Source organism: Primulina tabacum, chromosome 14 (assembly GCF_025594145.1).
Source record: "Primulina tabacum isolate GXHZ01 chromosome 14, ASM2559414v2, whole genome shotgun sequence".
In the NCBI taxonomy this organism is placed as follows: Eukaryota; Viridiplantae; Streptophyta; class Magnoliopsida; order Lamiales; family Gesneriaceae; genus Primulina; species Primulina tabacum.
In genome coordinates this window covers 35,493,298-35,515,676 of record NC_134563.1, presented here as the reverse complement: position 1 = coordinate 35,515,676, position 22,379 = coordinate 35,493,298, and the positions used below count along the sequence as shown (strand labels likewise).

General features: G+C 35.4%; 1 protein-coding gene and 2 pseudogenes across 1 annotated transcript; all 3 read right to left on the bottom strand.

The window, feature by feature from the left end:
• Nucleotides 1–289: 289 nt before the first annotated feature.
• Nucleotides 290–1,901, bottom strand: LOC142524905 (uncharacterized; annotated as a pseudogene).
• A 5,698-nt stretch (nt 1,902–7,599) lies between these two features.
• Nucleotides 7,600–10,347, bottom strand: LOC142523612 (putative pre-mRNA-splicing factor ATP-dependent RNA helicase DEAH5; annotated as a pseudogene).
• Nucleotides 10,348–19,193: 8,846 nt separating this feature from the next.
• LOC142525645 (putative pre-mRNA-splicing factor ATP-dependent RNA helicase DEAH5) lies at nt 19,194–22,099 on the bottom strand. Its single transcript, XM_075629987.1, has one exon. It carries the CDS (start codon nt 22,068–22,070, stop codon nt 19,782–19,784), a length of 2,289 nt encoding a protein of 762 aa, XP_075486102.1. The 5' UTR covers nt 22,071–22,099; the 3' UTR covers nt 19,194–19,781.
• Nucleotides 22,100–22,379: the final 280 nt, after the last annotated feature.

Genomic DNA, 22,379 nt, shown 5'->3' with positions numbered 1-22,379 from the left:
ATATTAATTTTTAGGTGATTCCCAACACCCAATTAAACAGAAGAGGTGATTTCTAGCACCTCAGTGCGTATAAAAAAATAGCGATTGCAAGTCTCATGTCATAAAAAAATATAATTTTGATTTTTTTTTAGAGAAGCAATTATTATATTTGCAGGACCAAATTTGAGTTAAATTCTAGTCTATTTCAAAATTATTGGTATTGGGTCGAGCTAAGAAAAAAATAGGAAAACTCCTGTTAAAAAAAAAAAAACAAATGAAAATAAAAACCAACAAATCTACACCATACCATACACGCCCTTGTTGAAATATTAGGGTTATCTTGGTTCCCTCGGGATTGATCCCATTTATTTAGAAGCTATGGTCAAATAAGCTTGTTGAAATCATTAATATCTAAGCCAAGAGCCAGAAGTTCTTGTGCCATCTGGTGCTGATAAGATACCCACTCACTCCTTTGCTCTGCTTTCGAACTCCAATTGTCAAGCACTCCATTTTATTGATGCATTGTTCCACAAATTCCTCTGTCTCGCTTTTCAAACAAAGGCTGCCCAATACCACAAGCATACTTCGACTAAGAATCCATATATTTGTGTAATATACTAAAGTCTTTTATCCATAGATTACGGTTGGTGAGACTTTGTTTCGATAAGCTAGAATATCCTAAAGTTGGGGATTACAATAAATTGAAGTAGCTATGATAAATGGATAATGAGCTAACCAGTGGAGTAATTGGGGGAGCCTCTTCTGACCTAATACCAGAACAGACACTTCAAGCTTCTTCACCTGGCTCTTCACAGTAGCCATCTTTGGTCCTTCGATTACAAGTACTTCTACTTCGACCTTATTACATGATCAAATCCCACAAAACAAAGTGAAAATTATTAAAAACCCACCTCCATGTTGTGTTTAACAAAAAATAGAAAACAAATTACTTGTAACGTTAACGATAACTTTCTTCTGATCTTTTTGACTGGAAAGATAGGTGCAAATAAAAAATATAGAGCCAAAAACATTAAAATATCAAAAAAAGCAGTTCCAGGGTACATAACAGCTGCAGATCTCCCTTAATAAGAACAAGAAAATGCTAAAAACCACCCAATAAAAGAAGAAAACAAATACTGCAAAATCTACAAAAACCCCCACCCACCCCCCAAAATACATAGAAATTAGAATGCATCTCATTTTAAAAGCTCTCTGGAAACTTGCAACATAGGAAACAAACATAAAAACCTGATTCAATATCGATTCCGTGATAATGAATTAATGATAAAGCTCAAATCTTTTAAATCCGACAGTAATCTACAAACCACATTTCTATATCTGAATCAAGCAGACATACCACCGCACATTTTAGTTAATTGCACAAAGATCATAAGTTTGTAAACTAACCTCGGGCTTAGACGCTTTACAGAGTGAACCAAGTGAGAGAGCAAGAGAATTAGGAGTCGAAGAAGAAGGAACAACTTGGAGAAGAGTGAGTATATCTCCCTTGTTGGCAACATGAGTAAGAGCCCACAGTCATTGCTTGCTTGGAATACGAAGATTGATCCACTAAAACCATCACTCTTTTCTTCAAAATAAACATCCCATTTTCACACACATTGTTCTGCCCTTCCATTTGCTTCAAGCCACCCCCGTACCCCGCCCCGACCCATCTCTTGGAACTCGACTTCCAGTATCCTTCTTTGCTACTTAGCTGCCGTAGAAATGAATCCGACCTTGCCATTTTTTGTTTTCTGCTCTAAACTTTGAGACTAAAAAGGTTGCTGCTGATTTTCTTGAACTATGTATCAGTGCTATAGTCCGAGTGGTGTTGTATATTTAAATTGCTCCACGAGATTCTCTGGCTATTTTGTGAGATTATTTTGGACAGATTTTCAAAATTTGAGGAGGATGGTGAAATATTATGTTTTGAATTATTTACAATATTTTGAAATTCGCCCCTTTAAAAAGTCAAAAATCATTTTTTTCCCAAATTAGAAAGAAATACGGGAACCCATCTGTCGCATATGGATTTTGTGGTTCTTTGTTGTTGACAAGTAAATTAATTATTTCATAGGTTTGAATAATATTGTAATATAAATCCTTTAATGGGTCAATTCTTTTAGTTGAAATTAGGCCCAATGAGTCGAACAATTATGGAGACAATAATTAATCACTTGGTCAAAATTTTAATGCTCGACTTTATTATGTTACACACAAGATTTAAGCATGGTTGACTTAATAAAAAGGCAATAATAATTAATTCACACAAATTGTAATACGCACAATGAAATTAAATGCATTATGATATGTGTAATCTATTGAAGCAATAACATCTTTATTATTTTTATGAATAAGTCTCTTGTTCGGTCTTTCCGTTTCTGCTTGCATTCGCCGACGTATTGCACCATACGCAATAATATGCCGTTCTTGTGGCTGGATAAGAAAATTTAAGTCTTTTTACGTTTGCTCCAAGAACCAATTGTGAGATATTTGATTGATATGTGATTGATTGTTTTAAGTTTCTGCACTTCGGGATTCGATGAATTTCCACGTTCCACGCCCACCATTCCTAACTAGACTCTCCCATTGTCCATCTGTTTAAAATTTTGGAAGATCAAATCCCTAAATTGGTCATTACAGTTTCATATTTAACAAATTTTTTCATCAACTTACATCGTAAACCCAAACTAATGGTTCGATCGAAACGAAGAAAGCGTGCCTTAATTGATAGAATTGTATTGGAAACTTCAAAGTCAAGTAATTGTTCTTAATACCCCAGGGATGAACCCATCAAGATCCGGCCCAAACTCACGGCCCATATCTAAGGCCCGCAGGTGAATGGCCCATAACAAGCCCATGTATCCTCCTATAAATACCAGGTTTGAGCGTATGATATAAAAAATTCACTATATTGTTTTCAGCAGCGCCCTTAGCTGCTCCCCATATATCCTCAGTCTCTGACTTGAGCGTCGGAGGGCTACGCCAGGACACCCTCCTGGCCCCCTCCTAACGGTCTTATTTGTGATTTCAGGCCCAGGGTAATTTTGAAGCCCGTGTCTGGATTAGTGACGCTTGCGTGGATCGGACCCTAAATTTGCCGTGAGTATCAGTTCTGAACTGGGAATGCTATATTGCAAGCCAATTGACACCTTAATGGCACAAAATCAAAAGCTGGGAGAATTTCCTGATCAAGAACCAACCAACAAAGAGAGGTTTCTCACACCCGCCTAGACATTTCTTATGCACTTGGTTTAGTAAGTCAATTCATACATCATCCGACTAAAGACAATATGCATGCAGTTATTCACAACCTCAAATCACCCCCCGGAAGGGGAATCATGTTCTCTAAGAATGAACATTTAGATATTGAAGGATATACGATGCAATTTATCTGATAGAAAATCCACATCGGGATGCTTTACCTTTGTTGGGGGTAACTTAGTGACGTGGAGAAGTAAGAAACATAAAATAGTAGCATTGTCAAGTGCTGAAGCTGAGTTTGCAGGAGTGGCTGAGGACTTTGTGGACTTATATGGCTCAGAATACTGGTCTCAGAGATTGGTTTTGCGAATTTGTTTTTGGACATAAGGCCGCCATTGAAATATCTCATAATCCTATTCAGCATGACCGAACGAAGCACATTAAGATAGACAGATGCTTGATTAAAAAAAAGCTTGAAGGAGTGATTCAGTTTCCCTTTGTAAGGTCCGAAGATCAACGAGCTAATATGCTTACAAAAGTAATTGAATGAATTGACCTTTGCTAATGTAATTCAAATTCATGAACTGGTATCAATAAAACGAGTCTCTTATTTCATAAAACAATGTTTTTTTTTACTTTAGCTATCTTTGATGTCTAAGAAAATAGTAGAAAAAATGAGTTAAAGCATTTGATTTGTAATGAAGGAAAGAAAGTTGTTTGAGGAAATTTTGCAAATAAAATCACATGACAAACTCATCTGGTTTCTGTATCAGTGGAATTTTAGGCCATCTCCAACTCTGCGTCAAAATAGAATAAAAACACTATTTTGGCGCAGGGTTTATCTCCAATGGAGCTGCGCTATTTTGCAAAATAGCGCAACTCCATCTCCTCTGCGCCAAATTTGGCGCAGAGGGAATTGGCGCAGAGCATTTTTTTTTGTTTTGTTTAATTATAAATATTATTTATATAATAATATTATATTATTATATTAATTTAATAATTAGATATATTTAAATAATAGTATAATATTTATTATATTATTTTAATAATTAGATAATATTTATTGTATTATTATAATAATTAAAAATTAAAATATTTAATTCTATAAATTTATAAATATATTTTACAATAATTTTATAATTAAACATCTAACGCACAAATTTATTGAATAATATTTAAACATTAAGTATACAATTAAAATAAAAATACGAATTCAAATTCAGATAATTTAAATGCAAATATAATAAAAGATAAACAAACTAAATCATCAATAATATTTCTAGTTTTTTATTTTATTTTTGACATTTTTAACTCTCGTAAATATATAATTGATAAAATATCATAAAAACCTACAACAAATAAATAAATTTAACTATTTTATGTCAATTTTAATAATGAAGCATTTGTATTAATTCGTATTATCAATATTAGAGTTAATATATATAAGAATCAAATAAATAAATTTAACTATTAATAAAAATAAAATTATAATTATAATATTAATATTAACATTAATTATAATTATATTGTTAATGTAAGGGCCCGTGCTCTTAATTAATATTTAGTTACCAAACAACAAGGATTAAATGGTGTAAACAGCGAAAACAAGTTTAAAACGTTCATTAGGGCCTACAGAAATTTCGGCATGACCTCCCCGTAAGGAGGACATCCCAAAAATTTCAAAACACAACAACAACAACAATATACGCTCGAAAATAACAACAGGTTCACAATCAACCAAACAAACATCCTACAGCCGCGTTGGCCAGGACTAGACACAACATAACACAAATAAGATCCAAAACAACATAAAAACATAACCATACAGCTACACAGGGCATCTTCCTGGCAAATGTATCAAACAAGCATAATATATATAAATATCTGGGAACTCTGATACAAACCGACTGACTACTGGGTATCACTCGCTGACGCTCTACCAGACGCGTCAAAACCCCTGGAATGACCTGCTATGGCATCAAAAACAACCACAACATCAAAAGAAAACAGGGGTCGGACCCCAGTACGACAAACCAGTAAAATCACGACGTATATAAAAGACATGTAATAATATCAAGTAAATGCAATGCTATGTGATGCATGAATGGTGACAACGGAATAATGGATACCAAATGGAGTCCAAACGAATAGTATCATCAACAGTAACAGTGGCCACCGTGCCAGGAATGCAGCATCAAATCGCCGCTCGTCTATGCACGTAGCAACGGGAATGCGAGTAGCTAAGTCGCTCGTCCCTAGCTGTCATCTGGGAATGTGGCTAATCCTAACCCACTCGTTTCTCTGATGACTCAATATATCTCAACAGAATCAACATAAATAGCCGTCAAAGGAGTCAAGGCTCAATATGTTATGCCAATACAATTAATGCATGAATGCATCAGATTAAACATTCAAAGCACATAATAGCAAACAACATTCACCGAATATTCTTACACGCCAATATACGAGTCATAATGATATAGGTTTGAGCGTACCTCAACTGTAGCTTACAATACCACAATAATTTCTTAAGGGCTTTCTGATAAACTCGTCCAACGATAAAACCTACAATGCAAACTCACTACATACTTCAATATATTGCATTCTAATCGATTAAAACAAATTAAATCGGAGCGGTTAAAAAATCGAAACCCGGGCAGCCTATATAACCTTTCAAAATCTGGAATTCAAGCTTAATACCTCGATACTCGAGGCTAGAATGCACAACGGTAATTTCGCAAAGGTGGCTCGCCGGAACAAGTCGCCGGAAATACTGTTCACGCCGGAAACCTAGCTGGAAATTAGGGGAAAAGCTCAATTCTTCACTTTTATAAACTAATACACCAAGAACAACCAAAATTCGAAGCCAAAAGCTTACCTAAATCGGAATCGAAGCTCATGCACAATTGCTGGAAACAGGGTCGATCGAACTCGATACCTTCCAATTCATGGCAAGAAATACTCTAATAGAAAGGAGGAAGAAAGTTGATAAACTGCTGCACTAAATTTCTGGCCGATGGGAACGATGCACACTTGCTGCAGAAGAAGAGAACGACGGGCAAGGTTGGGGAAGAGTTTCTGGATTTGTGCAATCTGATTTTCTATCAAATGGGTTGGATTTTATTAAATAAAAAGTGAAATGAGCTGGGCTTACTTATGCTATTGGGCCTCACATTTGGTTGTTTTTGATGTCATAGCAGGTCATTTCAGGGGTTTTGACGCGTCTGGTGGAGCGTCAGCGAGTGGTACCCACTAGTCAGTCGGTTTGTATCAGAGTTCCCAGATATTTATATATATTATGCTTGTTTGATACAATTGCCAGGGAGATGCCCTGTGTAGCTGTATGGTTATGTTTTTATGTTGTTTTGGATCTTATTTGTGTTATGTTGTGTCTAGTCCTGGCCAGTGCAGCTGTATGATGTTTGTTTGGTTGATTGTGAACATGTTGTTATTTTCGAGCGTATGTTGTTGTTGTTGTTGTTGTGTTTTCAAATTTTTGGGATGTCCTCCTTACGGGGAGGTCATGCCGAAATTTCTGTAGGCCCTAATGAACGTTTTAAACTCGTTTTCGTTGTTTACACCATTTAATCCTTGTTGTTTGGTAACTAAATATTAATTAAGACCACGGGCCCTTACAGTTAAATTTATAAATAAATAGTAAACAAAAAAAATATTCTATAAATATACTTTTTAGTGTAAGATTTAAAGTAAATGGGTTGGAGATGAAAGTTATATTTGGTGCAGAAACTACACTATTTTGGTGCAAAAACTGCACCAAAATAGATTTTTGGGTTGAAGACGGCCTTAGTATTTCTCAATATTTTTTTGGAGTAACAAGGCAACTACTTTTTCAAATCAAAAGGAAAATTAATTAATTAAAGACAAAAATATACAACACTTGAAGAGAAAAAAGAAGCTTTAAATATCATTCATTATTAGCTATATACAAACACAATCAAGAAATTTACAGAAGCTTTTATTCATGTTTCGCCAAACATAATAGGCCAAAAATCTATAAACATATCCATTCATAAAAGAAAATAAAGCCCAGCAAGAATCAGAACCTCACTGAAAGATTTATTTCTGAAAACTAAAGCTTTAACCTGAAATACTCAAGTGATGGAAAACCCCTTCGAATTAATTCATCCAAAAAAAACTCGTAATTGTACAAAGCATCTAGTTTTAGACTTCACCGGGTTAGCAATACTCAAACATAACAGGCGATATGATGATAACTAAGAAATTACAAGATACCCAATGATCAAGATGATGTCCACAAGAACCACAAAATATGAATTTCTTGTTTGCAGTCACAAAAGAGAATCAAGAATCAACAGCGATATGAACTTAAAAACAGAAATGTAAAGAACACAAGGTTTACGTGGTTCGATCAAAATGATCTACGCGGGAGGCGATCTCATTAGAATTGATAGACACGGAGTACAAAGAATATTATAGCAAGATGTCACTGCCAAAAACCCCTACAACACACACTTGTTCTTTTCTTATGACTTCCAAAAGAACACTCCCTGGTCTCCGTTGTGAGGAGATGTAGTTGTTGATATTTCAATGCTTCGTCCCCCTGATTTAAGTCAGCTTGATATTATATATCTCGATCAGATAAGAGGGAATCCCCTCTCATCGCTCTTGATCACCAGAAAGCCTTGGACTAAATTCCATCCTCCTCTCAACCAACCAACTGCCGTATCTTGACTCGATAGCTTTTAATTTTCCTTTGACTATCCTCCTTTAATTGTTGACACTGGAACTACAATGATGAAACAGTACTTCCATGCTTGATACAAGGAAAAAGAAAAGGTAACATACTTGAACAACTAAGCACGCCTTTTGCTTAAACGCCAAGAGTTAGGTTCATGGTGTCTGTCGTAGAGTGGTTCGATTCGCTCTTGTCTCTTCCGCTTGCTCATTTTCATAGAATTTGGCACCTTGAACATTTTTGGTGCTAGTTCCACCAGCCACTCTGGACTTATTGCAGTAACATCGTGGATGTACACCTTTGTGGTCATCACCATCTCATGATATATGACCCAGTCGGGCTGCCTTTGAAAAACAGCGCTGCTCGGATGAAGGTAAACCGGCTGGTTGTCGACCAATGTCCGGTAACCTTCCTGTGGATCTTTCCGAGCAGCATGGAAGAAGAAACCTGCAGCTATGGCTTTCCGGATCTTTGTGAAGTTCTTTCCAGCACTAACAACATCCAGTTTGAGCTTATCCATGATGGACAGAAGCTGTTTTCTCACGTCCTGTGCTCTCCTCAGTGATCGAGACTGAACAAAATTTTCAAAGCACCAGGGACCAGAAAAATTCTTTTCTTTCCAGGCCTCATACACCGCGAGTAACGTCAGATGATCTCCTTCAGGCTGGAAAAATTTGGCCCTTTTCTGGTCTGCCTGGGATTGTTTTTCCATAGGACGGTAGAAGATGTTCCCCGTCTGAATCATCGAAATAATGGTCAGAACTTCATCACTGCAACCAAGATCCACGCTGGCAAGAAGCATCTTGGAAAGAGGAGGATCCAGAGGAAACTCGGCCATTCTCCTTCCCAACTTTGTAAGCAGTCCCTCTTCTTCCAGAGCACCCAATCTATAGCTGTTTCAAGGCATAAATGAGGGCCTGAGGTGATGGGGGGTCCATGAAATCAAAGGATAGCAGATCATTAATGCCCATGGCCTTCATTGTAAGAGTAGTCATCCCGAGGTTAATCCTCTGGATCTCCGGAATCGAAACGGGGGACATCTCACTGTGGAATGCACTCTGTGTGTAGAGCCGATAGCACTTTCCTGGTCCAGTCCGTCCCGCTCTCCCTGCTCTTTGCTTCGCGGATGCTTGTGATATCGGAGTTATCACCAGTGAATCAAGCCCCTGTTGAGGATTGTAGACATTTTGCTTTGCAAAGCCAGGATCAATGACATAAACTATGCCATCAACAGTCAAAGATGCTTCAGCTATATTGGTGGCGACGACCACCTTTCTCTTACCTGGAGGAGTGGGTTCAAATATCCTGGACTGCATTTCGCTAGGTAGGACGCCATATACTGGCAAAATAATCAGCTCGGGAACTTTTTTTCCTAAACTCTTCATCCTTTCATAGAGACACTGACAGGCATGATCAATCTCTTCTTGGCCAGTCAAAAACAGAAGTATATCACCTTCAGGTTCACTCAAGTGAATTTGCATCACTGTTATCAAGGATGCCTCCAGGTAGTCACTTTCTTGCTGCTTGGTGTAAAGAATTTCTACCGGAAAATTTCTTCCAGGGATAGTGAAGATGTTACAATCGAAGAAATATCCCGAGAACTTGTCTGCATCCAAAGTTGCAGAGGTGACGATCAGGCGAAGGTCCGTTCTCCGTCTCAGAAGTTGCTTCAATAATCCAAAAAGGACATCCGTGTGAATCGTCCTCTCGTGAGCTTCATCAAGAATAATCACTGAGTATTGAGACAAATCTGCATCATTCAGAATCTCCCTCAGAAGCATACCATCAGTCATGTATTTGATTAAGGTCTCCGGACCTGTGCAATCTTCGAAACGAATAGCGTATCCAACTTCTTCCCCTATGCGGCAACCAAACTCCTCGGCGACTCGCTTGGCTACCGAGATTGCAGCCATCCTACGAGGTTGAGTACAACATATTCTCCCGTTGGTAGTATACCCCGCGTCGGCTAGATACTGCGGTACCTGCGTGGACTTCCCAGATCCTGTCTCGCCAATCACAACCAAAACCTGATTATCATGGACAGCCTGAACCAATTCACTTTTCAAATTGTAGATTGGCAAACTCTGCCTCTGCTCCTGAAGAGAGAGCTTGGATCTTTTCCCAAAAGTCGGAGCTTTACCATAGTCATCCTTCCTCCACTCCGGCATGTCATATGCGGACAACCCGACTCCCTTCAGTTCCTGAGCAAGAAGTCTGTCACCCGTTTCGGGCATCGGATCTTCCCATTGCCTGTTCAGATCCTTTGGAATGGAATCCAACATCTTTCTTTGATGTTGTTCCCTGAATTCTCTCCTCTCTTTCGCGAGAGCAGATTGAAGAGCTGCCGACCGACCCAAAGACCCCTCCGAATTCTTCCATGTCCTCACAAGCGAACTCATCGGCATCGTCGAAAAACTTGTTTCAATTTAGAATTTTGATATGTTGAAATTTTGGTAGGATATTTCCTTTCACACATATATATATAATACATATATTCAAAGGAGTAATAATAGATTTTATTTCATGTTTTATGGGATTTGCTGAGATTTTATTTCCTTATTTAATATATATTAATAGATTTTTTTTCGGATTTGCTGAGATTTTATTTGATTGTTTAATATATAATCCAATAAAAGATGAAATAAGATTTTATATATAAATATATTGGATATCAAACAATCTTATAAAATAATAAATTATATATATATATATATATATTGGATATCAAACAATCTTATAAAATAATAGATTTTATTTCATCTTTTATTGGATTTCGGTGCTCATATAGATGTGCAGATAGATGTACAACATATCAAACCATATATATATATATATATATATATCAAACTTTGATATATAATATATATTATCAACAATATATATATCTTATCAAATCCAATATCATTACAAGATGAAATAAAATCTATTGTTACTCCTTTCAAAGATGGTTGAATTTTTGGATCGGTTAAGCCTTATATTTATTTTTAGGTATCTTTTAATGTTAAAAGGATAAGATTATCATATAAAGATATATAATACTATTAATCATAAAATAAATAAATAAATAAATTATAGTTAATATAATGTTAAAGATAAATAATACTATTAATCATAAAATAAATAAATAAATTATATAGATAGATAGGAATTAGGAAGTCTCAATCAGGCATAGTTAATATCACATGATCCAGGGATAACTCTTTCCTGGTTAGATCATGAAAATTTATTTTAGAATACATTAAAAGAAAACAATATTTATTTAACATTTATGAGATAAGTACAAAACATGGGGATTATATATATTTATATATATATAATGTTAAATTTGATTGATAAATAATAATTTGTTTGGTTTGATTGATTAAATTTGAGATAATATATATAATAAATTATTATTTTGTATTTTTAATAATTAAAAAAATATTAATAATATTGTTTATTAAGAGTGATATTGTAATTTAAATTTAATAATTTGATTGAGGTAAGATAAAAGTTAATTAGTTGAATTATTTAGTTATTATCCCTAATAACGTTTTAATTAGATTAATTATTCATAATAATTATTATTATTAATTACACCTTGAAATTCTATATGTATTTGTTTGATTGATCGAAATCGGCGTGGATAGTGATTGAGATGACTATGGATATTAATATTAATTTATAAATAATATTAATATTAAATAAATTAATTATCAATCGGTGGGTTAAGAATCATTGCAGTTGTCGGCGTAGTTTGTAACTGTTGTGAATCTGTTTCATTGTTTCGATTTACACCACACATTAGTCATTTTTGCTGAAAAAAACATTTAGGGAATGAAGAAAGAATATTTGTTTTATAACATACTAAAAAATATTTGCATGGTCAGATTGGAAAATGCAACAATATGATGTTCAGACTCAATGTGCTTCAACAATTGTCCTTCGTGTATTGCCAAGCCGTCTCACATAGTGACAGAAATAGTTTCCATTCTAAACAAAATAATTTATATGTTACAAATTTTAAGATAAGCATGTTTATATGTGGCATTTTTTTTAATTTAAATTTACCTCATGTTGAGAAGCATAATTTGTCTCCTTTGACTTTCTGTTTTATCTGGTCCGGTGAAATTGCTTAATGGCATGACTTTATTTATTATACCGATCACATCTGTACACATTTCATTGTTGTTATGCAGATGAATATGACATCTATTTTCAACTGAAAAATTTATTTATTTGTGATAAGGGAACTTACGCAGAATTTTTTTTGCATTCACGATATTGGTGAGTTCGTCGTATTCCTTGAATTTAAATGTTAGATATGGCATCTTTAGCATCCGACGTAGCTCTGCAACTATGGTACTCTTCCGTAAATTCATCTCAAATTTGAGGTTGACATTTGAATATCTGGAGTCTCTGCATTTGATAAGAAGGTTGTATATCGTATACTTGGTTTACAGTAACTTGCGGAAATATTCATTGACATTTGAGAAAATCAATCAATGAATCATTGTACCCTGTTTTGCAAAAGAAAAGTAAGAAATATTAATTTGATGGTAAAATACGTGAGGATGAATACTAAACTTAAGGTGAAAGTAAACTTATATATGTATATTTAATTTTTTTCAAAGTTAAAGAAATGAGCATATGTTGAGAAATAATAATTTTTTATTACTCTGATGGTGGAATTATGTTTTTATATCGTTTTACGATATATATATACATATATATATATTAGTTATAGTAAAACTTAGAAATACAAAGGCTAATAATTCTCAAAAACAAAAAAAAAATATAAAGACAAATTATTTTCATATAAAATATATAATATTACAAAATAAAATGAAATTATTTATTATCTAATTAAATTTTTTTTTTTGGGTTTAGTTTTGACAAATATATCCCTATCTGATCAATATAAACTTTATTTTTAATATTTATATGCGAATAAAATAATGATTTTTATATCATTTTGGTTCAATTTGTTTTTAACTTTTTCAGTTTGCATTTTTTGTTTTTTCTAGTCACATTAAAGGTTGACACCTATATATCAAAGTCAGTGAGTTGCTGATGTATTTTGAACTATGTCATATTTGGTTTTTATAACGAAAACAAAAAATAACTATGTTGCACCAAAAATATTTTTCACATAGAAATTTTTTTGCTAAATCAAAATTTTAATTTTTTTTTCTCTTTTTTGTGCTTCATATATAAATTAATTTATATGTAAGATAATTAAATGAAGATTCAATTATTAATTTTTTAACAGTGGTTCAACGCTTATGAGAGAAAAAATTGTAATATAAGATAATTTTAAATGATCGTACTTATGTTCTCCAAATCAGTGCTATGGCTATCGAAATCGTGATTACAATTATCTTCATGCTTTATGTCATGTCAAATTTTCATCGATAAATATGTGTAGCTAATTTTTCGAGAATGTGATTTACATATAGAATTTTATAATTTCAAAATATGCCACGAGAAATTTAAAAATTATGGTTGTTGTAAAAAAAATTAATTGATATATTTGTTTTTTGTCGTATTACTTTGAATAATCATAGTCTGACTATATTATTTTTACAATTTTAAGGTTGTGAGTTTAAAATAGGTGTCAGCGTGATATTAAGAATATGGTTCCGATTTATGGATCACATTAATAAAAATTATTATATTTAGACAAAATATTAAAAAAATATATAATTATATGTATATCAATCTTAAAACAACTAAATTATATTATTTTTCAAGAACTCGGCGAAAATAAAATCTGAACTTTATCGAGATATCGTAGATTGGATTAATTGTTGAAAAATAAAGACATTGAGAATATGGTGAAAATTGTTCTCTTCATATAATCCTTGTATATTCTACACGTGCAACACACGTGCATATCTTCTAGTATAAATATCCAAAATCATGCTGGTGCCTGTATAACTCCTCCAAGACAACAAATTTCTAATTTATATATACACTCGACATTGATATGCATACTATTGAATTGCAAAAACAAAAAAAGATTAATTATTAAGCCAAACAAAAGTTTTTCAGTCTCAAAATCTCAATGCTGACATTCCATACAAGTAATAAAATCTCCAAGAAATCCTATATCATCTCCCCTTCATTATGGCTATTTAATTCTTCCACATATAAATTAATGCAAATTACTCTTCCTATACATACATATATTACAAGAACAACCTTCAAACCATTGACCAAAATGATGCAGGCTTTTTCTCTGGAAGACAAGAATAACTCACAAATCATGAAGGTAACCGACCCATTTTAATAGTGTGTGTATTTCGTTATATAATGATTATTAATTTCATAATCACAACGAAACATATTGATTTTTGTATGAGTGAATTTCAATTTTTTTTTTGTTTCCTGATATTATTATGTGGTCATGTATAATATTGTGCCATGTTGTTTGATAATCCGTCGAGGCAACAAAAGATTGTGCTTCATGTGCCCACAAACGAAGAGAAAAGTAGAGATACAGAGGAGACAAAGTGTAATTGGTCCACGAGAAAGTGTCGCCTGGGTACAATTTAATGAGGACAATTAACGAGGATAATAGAGTAAAATCAAAATTCAATCTGTATATTTATGTAGATATAATAATAGCATTGGATATAGATATAGATTATTGACGTAACACCGAAAATGCTGATGTGACACCTGAAATGTTAAATTGATATCTTAGTAAGTACATCATATATTTGGTTTTAAAATGTGAACACTTTGATCATGTCGAACCATAAATAGAACGAAAAAATAGCAAATAAAAAAAAAGTTGAAGAACCCGGCACTGTTGTTGGATTTTTGCACATGATTTATTCATTTTGTTTGAGTTGTATTCATTCAGTTTTACTGAAGCTAGTTTAAATTGTTTTCTAAATTTGAAAATCTCATAGACACGCATCTGTCGTAGTAGGGATTGTCGCTTTGCCTTGGAGTCGAACTTCTTCTTAAAAAAAAAAAAAAAAAAAAAAAAAGATAGCCGCTGTATTTAGTTCATAAATAGTTCAAGTTTGGTTGCACTTAGGAGCTTATGGTTATAAATTAAATTGTGTGCGTACTGGAACAACAAAACCAAATTATTTAAACATCAAATCTTATTTCAAATATACTATGTTACCGAAACCATCAAACATGTTTTGCTAGTGAAAATACCAATTCTTTGTTCTCGATAAATTATTTTTAAATCTACATTTTTTTTTACCATTTGAGATGCACAAGTAAATCTCGTAGACCAAAAAGATGTTCTTCAAAATTGTCAAGTGATTGAGAGTACACTCTACAAGGAGGAAAATGACTAATTAATAATTATGTTGTCTCTAAATAAGTTTTTCTTCCTCTGGAAGTAGCGCCTCAGATACCACAATTGGAATATGGCAGCAACAATGCACATACCAATGGCCATAATGCTATACTACACAACTCTGATATTCTTTTTCTGGCTCGCTTTACTCGTATTTGCTTCCATGCAAAAATAAAATAACTTTTTTGGTCTGACATTTTAGTCATACATTCATCAACTCGCATTTTAGTTGATACATTCATCTTTTCCTCGCTATCTTCAGCTAGCTCATTGTTTCCGCACAACTCATTAGAATTCTCAATAACCGAAGCCAGCCGGTAGCTGCCATCATCAAGAACACTCGACTCCTCTATCTTGCACAACTTTAATCGTTTGTCATTCTGACTCGCAGATTTAGAAACCAGGCTGTCACTCTGTTCATCCGTTATATACCTGTGGCTAAGTACTTCTTCAGACGGTAAACAGTGTTCAGACTGATTTAGCAAACCTCCAACTATGGGTAACTCTAAACAAGCTAAAAGATTTGAAGGGCATGGATTCTGAGGTGTCCAAGGAATTGATGAAGCGGAAGAAGAAACTGAGATATCATGATGCTGCTTAACCATTCCATTATTTGCAACAGATTGTGATAGCATAGAACCTTTAGACTTGAAGCTTTCCTTATTACCCTCCTGTACCAGTTCAGATTTCACTGATTTCTGGGGAATAACAGACCCAGTGCCGTGGTTTTCAAAACATTATTTCTTCACAGAAGCAAGTTTTGATAAAACCATATTACTGCTGGCTATTACTAATTTTCCAACATTAGTAAGCGTCAAATTCATATCTGGCGGCTGCGACCCTCCGATGTTAAGCCTCGAATCAACACTTTCAGAGCCCATATTATTTGATAACGAAGAATGCTCACCACACAAATACAACTCTCTACAAGGCATAGAAATCCTAAGATTAAGGATATCTTCAGGTTTGTACAGCTGGCTATGCTGTACAGATGTATTAGAAGAGTTAGAGCTATGTTCATCCAAAACATGAATACCCCTCTTCAAATTGACACCAACTACAAGTGTTGTGTTCAAAGAAGCTTTCACACCATGCCCAACATTGGACTTGGTAAATCCATCAATACCAGCAGCCTTGCGCACATATGATTGATCAGCAACAGAACCCTCCCACACATCCATAGTCATGTTCAGATCCCAATTAGATGTTTAACACATGCTAGACTGCTAACATCACTAATAGTACTATTATTTCTATCATGTGAAACTAGCATTTCTCGGTTTGAAACGAAATTTAGGGATTGCAGATCTGACTTTCCAGGCACTTGGCAAATACCTTCCCTGATTTGCTGCTTCAAAGCAGGAATAGATGGTTTACTTGTTCCTAAAAACAATCCAACATTATTTAGAGAAGTATATAATTCGAGCTGACTATCTCCTTCAATTTTTCTTCCAACTAGTTCCTGTTTGAGATTCATTTTAAGCTACCACTCCACTCCACCAAGGTTACCTCTCCCACTCGGGATTACTTATCTGAAAAAACCCAAAGCAGTTTTTTCATATGCTTGGAAAAGATTTAAACTTGAATCTTCGAATTTAGAAGAGTCGTTATTTATTATTATTATTATTATTATTATTGAGTAATACGGCAGTTACTTTCAACGGTCAATGCAATTTTCTTATATAACCCATTAAAACTTTCAAAAAAAATTACAAGATTTAAAAAAGGCGCAAAAAGAGAGATGGCAGAAAAAATCCGAAAGCTCGAACCTGCTGCAGAGAAATATGACAACAAGAAAAAACAAAGAAACGAAAAGAATCATGTAGAAAAGGACGAAAGAAGGCCAAAAGATTCATCGACAGAGATGAAAATAGAGGTGAATTACGAAAACATGCAAGCCTTCAGGGATCGTTTTGGTATGTCTGATCATCAATTGTACTCTCCCCCTCCTGTGCGGGCCCATACAAATGGAGGAGGACTTGGATACAAAGGTGAAGATGCGGAGAAAAACGACTACATTTTTTACGATAGGTCGAGTGAGTCGGAGTGGTAGATGAACATCCAATTTTCTTGTATGGACTTTCCTCGAAAACAATGAATATTGATTGTCTTCGAAAAGTCTTTTTTTTCCCCCTTTTCTTAGCGGAGAAGATCGAGTAAATTTTTCACTATAGGTCAGAGTGGTGGACTTTTTCCTCGAAAACAATGAATATCGGTCTTTCTTGTTTTTCTTTATCGTTCCGTTTGAATACTTTTTTCGTCTTTCCGTTTCTGCTTGCATTCGCCGACGTATTGCACCATACGCGATAATATGCCATTCTTGTGGCTGGATAAGGAAATTTAAGTCTTTTTACGTTTGCTCCAAGAACCAATTGTGAGATATTTGATTGATATGTGATTGATTGTTTTAAGTTTCTGCACTTCGGAGTTCGATGAATTTCCACGTTCCACGCCCACCATTCCTAACTAGACTCTCCCATTGTTCTCTAAGAATGGACATTTAGATATTGAAGGGTATACAATGCAATTTATCTGATAGAAAATCCACAGCGGGATGCTTTACCTTTGTTGGGGGTAACTTAGTGACATGGAGAAGTAAGACACAGAAAATAGTAGCACTGTCAATAAGTGCTGAAGCTGAGTTTCCAGGAATGGCTGAGGGACTTTGTGGACTTATATGGCTCAGAAGACCGGTCTCAGAGATTGGTTTCGCGAATTTATTTTTGGACCACAAGGCCGCCATTGAAATATCTCATAATCCTCTATTCAGCATGACCGAACGAAGCACATTAAGATAGACAGATGCTTGATTAAACAAAAGCTTGAAGGAGTGATTCAGTTTCCCTTTGTAAGGTCCGAAGATCAACGAGCTAATATGCTTACGAAAGCGCGCTGTCTCTAGCAAAATCTTGCATTGCTCACTTGACAAATGGGGTATAAGAGAACACATGAGTGTGTATTTTTATTTTTTTTACCAATTTAAACTTACTAGCTGCAGAACTAGAAGCAATCGACTTGAAAAATATTCTACCATTAGTACATCTTTTATACATGTTTTTCTAATGACATTGTAGGAACAATTTTATGTTTGAATTGTCTAAAAATAGTTTTTTTGGCAGTTGTTAACTAACTACCTGTTTGTATGAATTCTCCTAGAAAATATAACAATCAATATATATTTCTATAGATATATTCCATTGAATGAAGTAAAAAAGGAAAAGTCGATAGGAGGAAAAAAAAAACTTTAACACTTTCTTGTGATTTCATATTATGCTTCTATTCAAAATACATGGGTTGTGAAATTTGAATGAATTGACCTTTGCTAATGTAATTCAAATTCATGAACTGGTATCAATAAAACGAGTCTCTTATTTCATAAAACAATGTTTTTTTTACTTTAGCTACCTTTGATGTCTAAGAAAATAATAGAAAAAATGAGTTAAAGCGTTTGATTTGTAATGAAGGAAAGAAAGTTGTCTGAGGAAATTTTGCAAGTAAAATCACATGACAAACTCATCTGGTTTCTGTATCAGTGGAACTTTAGTATTTCTCAATATTTTTTTGGAGTAATAAGGCAACTACCTTTTCAAATCAAAAGGAAAATTAATTAATTAAAGACAAAAATATACAACACTTGAAGAGAAAAAAGAAGCTTTAAATATCATTCATTATTAGCTATATACAAACACAATCAAGAAATTTACAGAAGCTTTTATTCATGTTCCGCCAAACATAATAGGCCAAAAATCTATAAACATATCCATTCATAAAAGAAAATAAAGCCCAGCAAGAATCAGAACCTCACTGAAAGATTTATTTCTGAAAACTAAAGCTTTAACCTGAAATACTCAAGTGATGGAAAACCCCTTCGAATTAATTCATCCAAAAAAAACTCGTAATTGTACAAAGCATCTAGTTTTAGACTTCACCGGGTTAGCAATACTCAAACATAACAGGCGATATGATGATAACTAAGAAATTACAAGATACCCAATGATCAAGATGATGTCCACAAGAACCACAAAATATGAATTTCTTGTTTGCAGTCACAAAAGAGAATCAAGAATCAACAGCGATATGAACTTAAAAACAGAAATGTAAAGAACACAAGGTTTACGTGGTTCGATCAAAATGATCTACGTCCACGGGAGGCGATCTCATTAGAATTGATAGACACGGAGTACAAAGAATATTATAGCAAGATGTCACTGCCAAAAACCCCTACAACACACACTTGTTCTTTTCTTATGACTTCCAAAAGAACACTCCCTGGTCTCCGTTGTGAGGAGATGTAGTTGTTGATATTTCAATGCTTCGTCCCCCTGATTTAAGTCAGCTTGATATTATATATCTCGATCAGATAAGAGGGAATCCCCTCTCATCGCTCTTGATCACCAGAAAGCCTTGGACTAAATTCCATCCTCCTCTCAACCAACCAACTGCCGTATCTTGACTCGATAGCTTTTAATTTTCCTTTGACTATCCTCCTTTAATTGTTGACACTGGAACTACAATGATGAAACAGTACTTCCATGCTTGATACAAGGAAAAAGAAAAGGTAACATACTTGAACAACTAAGCACGCCTTTTGCTTAAACGCCAAGAGTTAGGTTCATGGTGTCTGTCGTAGAGTGGTTCGATTCGCTCTTGTCTCTTCCGCTTGCTCATTTTCATAGAATTTGGCACCTTGAACATTTTTGGTGCTAGTTCCACCAGCCACTCTGGACTTATTGCAGTAACATCGTGGATGTACACCTTTGTGGTCATCACCATCTCATGATATATGACCCAGTCGGGCTGCCTTTGAAAAACAGCGCTGCTCGGATGAAGGTAAACCGGCTGGTTGTCGACCAATGTCCGGTAACCTTCCTGTGGATCTTTCCGAGCAGCATGGAAGAAGAAACCTGCAGCTATGGCTTTCCGGATCTTTGTGAAGTTCTTTCCAGCACTAACAACATCCAGTTTGAGCTTATCCATGATGGACAGAAGCTGTTTTCTCACGTCCTGTGCTCTCCTCAGTGATCGAGACTGAACAAAATTTTCAAAGCACCAGGGACCAGAAAAATTCTTTTCTTTCCAGGCCTCATACACCGCGAGTAACGTCAGATGATCTCCTTCAGGCTGGAAAAATTTGGCCCTTTTCTGGTCTGCCTGGGATTGTTTTTCCATAGGACGGTAGAAGATGTTCCCCGTCTGAATCATCGAAATAATGGTCAGAACTTCATCACTGCAACCAAGATCCACGCTGGCAAGAAGCATCTTGGAAAGAGGAGGATCCAGAGGAAACTCGGCCATTCTCCTTCCCAACTTTGTAAGCAGTCCCTCTTCTTCCAGAGCACCCAATCTATATAGCTGTTTCAAGGCATAAATGAGGGCCTGAGGTGATGGGGGGTCCATGAAATCAAAGGATAGCAGATCATTAATGCCCATGGCCTTCATTGTAAGAGTAGTCATCCCGAGGTTAATCCTCTGGATCTCCGGAATCGAAACGGGGGACATCTCACTGTGGAATGCACTCTGTGTGTAGAGCCGATAGCACTTTCCTGGTCCAGTCCGTCCCGCTCTCCCTGCTCTTTGCTTCGCGGATGCTTGTGATATCGGAGTTATCACCAGTGAATCAAGCCCCTGTTGAGGATTGTAGACATTTTGCTTTGCAAAGCCAGGATCAATGACATAAACTATGCCATCAACAGTCAAAGATGCTTCAGCTATATTGGTGGCGACGACCACCTTTCTCTTACCTGGAGGAGTGGGTTCAAATATCCTGGACTGCATTTCGCTAGGTAGGACGCCATATACTGGCAAAATAATCAGCTCGGGAACTTTTTTTCCTAAACTCTTCATCCTTTCATAGAGACACTGACAGGCATGATCAATCTCTTCTTGGCCAGTCAAAAACAGAAGTATATCACCTTCAGGTTCACTCAAGTGAATTTGCATCACTGTTATCAAGGATGCCTCCAGGTAGTCACTTTCTTGCTGCTTGGTGTAAAGAATTTCTACCGGAAAATTTCTTCCAGGGATAGTGAAGATGTTACAATCGAAGAAATATCCCGAGAACTTGTCTGCATCCAAAGTTGCAGAGGTGACGATCAGGCGAAGGTCGGTTCTCCGTCTCAGAAGTTGCTTCAATAATCCAAAAAGGACATCCGTGTGAATCGTCCTCTCGTGAGCTTCATCAAGAATAATCACTGAGTATTGAGACAAATCTGCATCATTCAGAATCTCCCTCAGAAGCATACCATCAGTCATGTATTTGATTAAGGTCTCCGGACCTGTGCAATCTTCGAAACGAATAGCGTATCCAACTTCTTCCCCTATGCGGCAACCAAACTCCTCGGCGACTCGCTTGGCTACCGAGATTGCAGCCATCCTACGAGGTTGAGTACAACATATTCTCCCGTTGGTAGTATACCCCGCGTCGGCTAGATACTGCGGTACCTGCGTGGACTTCCCAGATCCTGTCTCGCCAATCACAACCAAAACCTGATTATCATGGACAGCCTGAACCAATTCACTTTTCAAATTGTAGATTGGCAAACTCTGCCTCTGCTCCTGAAGAGAGAGCTTGGATCTTTTCCCAAAAGTCGGAGCTTTACCATAGTCATCCTTCCTCCACTCCGGCATGTCATATGCGGACAACCCGACTCCCTTCAGTTCCTGAGCAAGAAGTCTGTCACCCGTTTCGGGCATCGGATCTTCCCATTGCCTGTTCAGATCCTTTGGAATGGAATCCAACATCTTTCTTTGATGTTGTTCCCTGAATTCTCTCCTCTCTTTCGCGAGAGCAGATTGAAGAGCTGCCGATCGACCCAAAGACCCCTCCGAGTTCTTCCATGTCCTCACAAGCGAACTCATCGGCATCGTCGAAAAACTTGTTTCAATTTAGAATTTTGATATGTTGAAATTTTGGTCAGATATTTCCTTTCTCACATATATATATATATATATATATATAAAATATATATTCAAAGGAGTAATATATTGGATATCAAACAATCTTATCAAACAATCTTATAAAATAATAGATTTTATTTCTTCTTTTATTGGATTTATTGAGATTTTATAACAATCTTATCAAATCCAATATCATTAAAAGATGAAATAAAATCTATTATTACTCCTTTCAAAGATGGTTGAATTTTTGGATCGGTTACGTCTTACATTTATTTT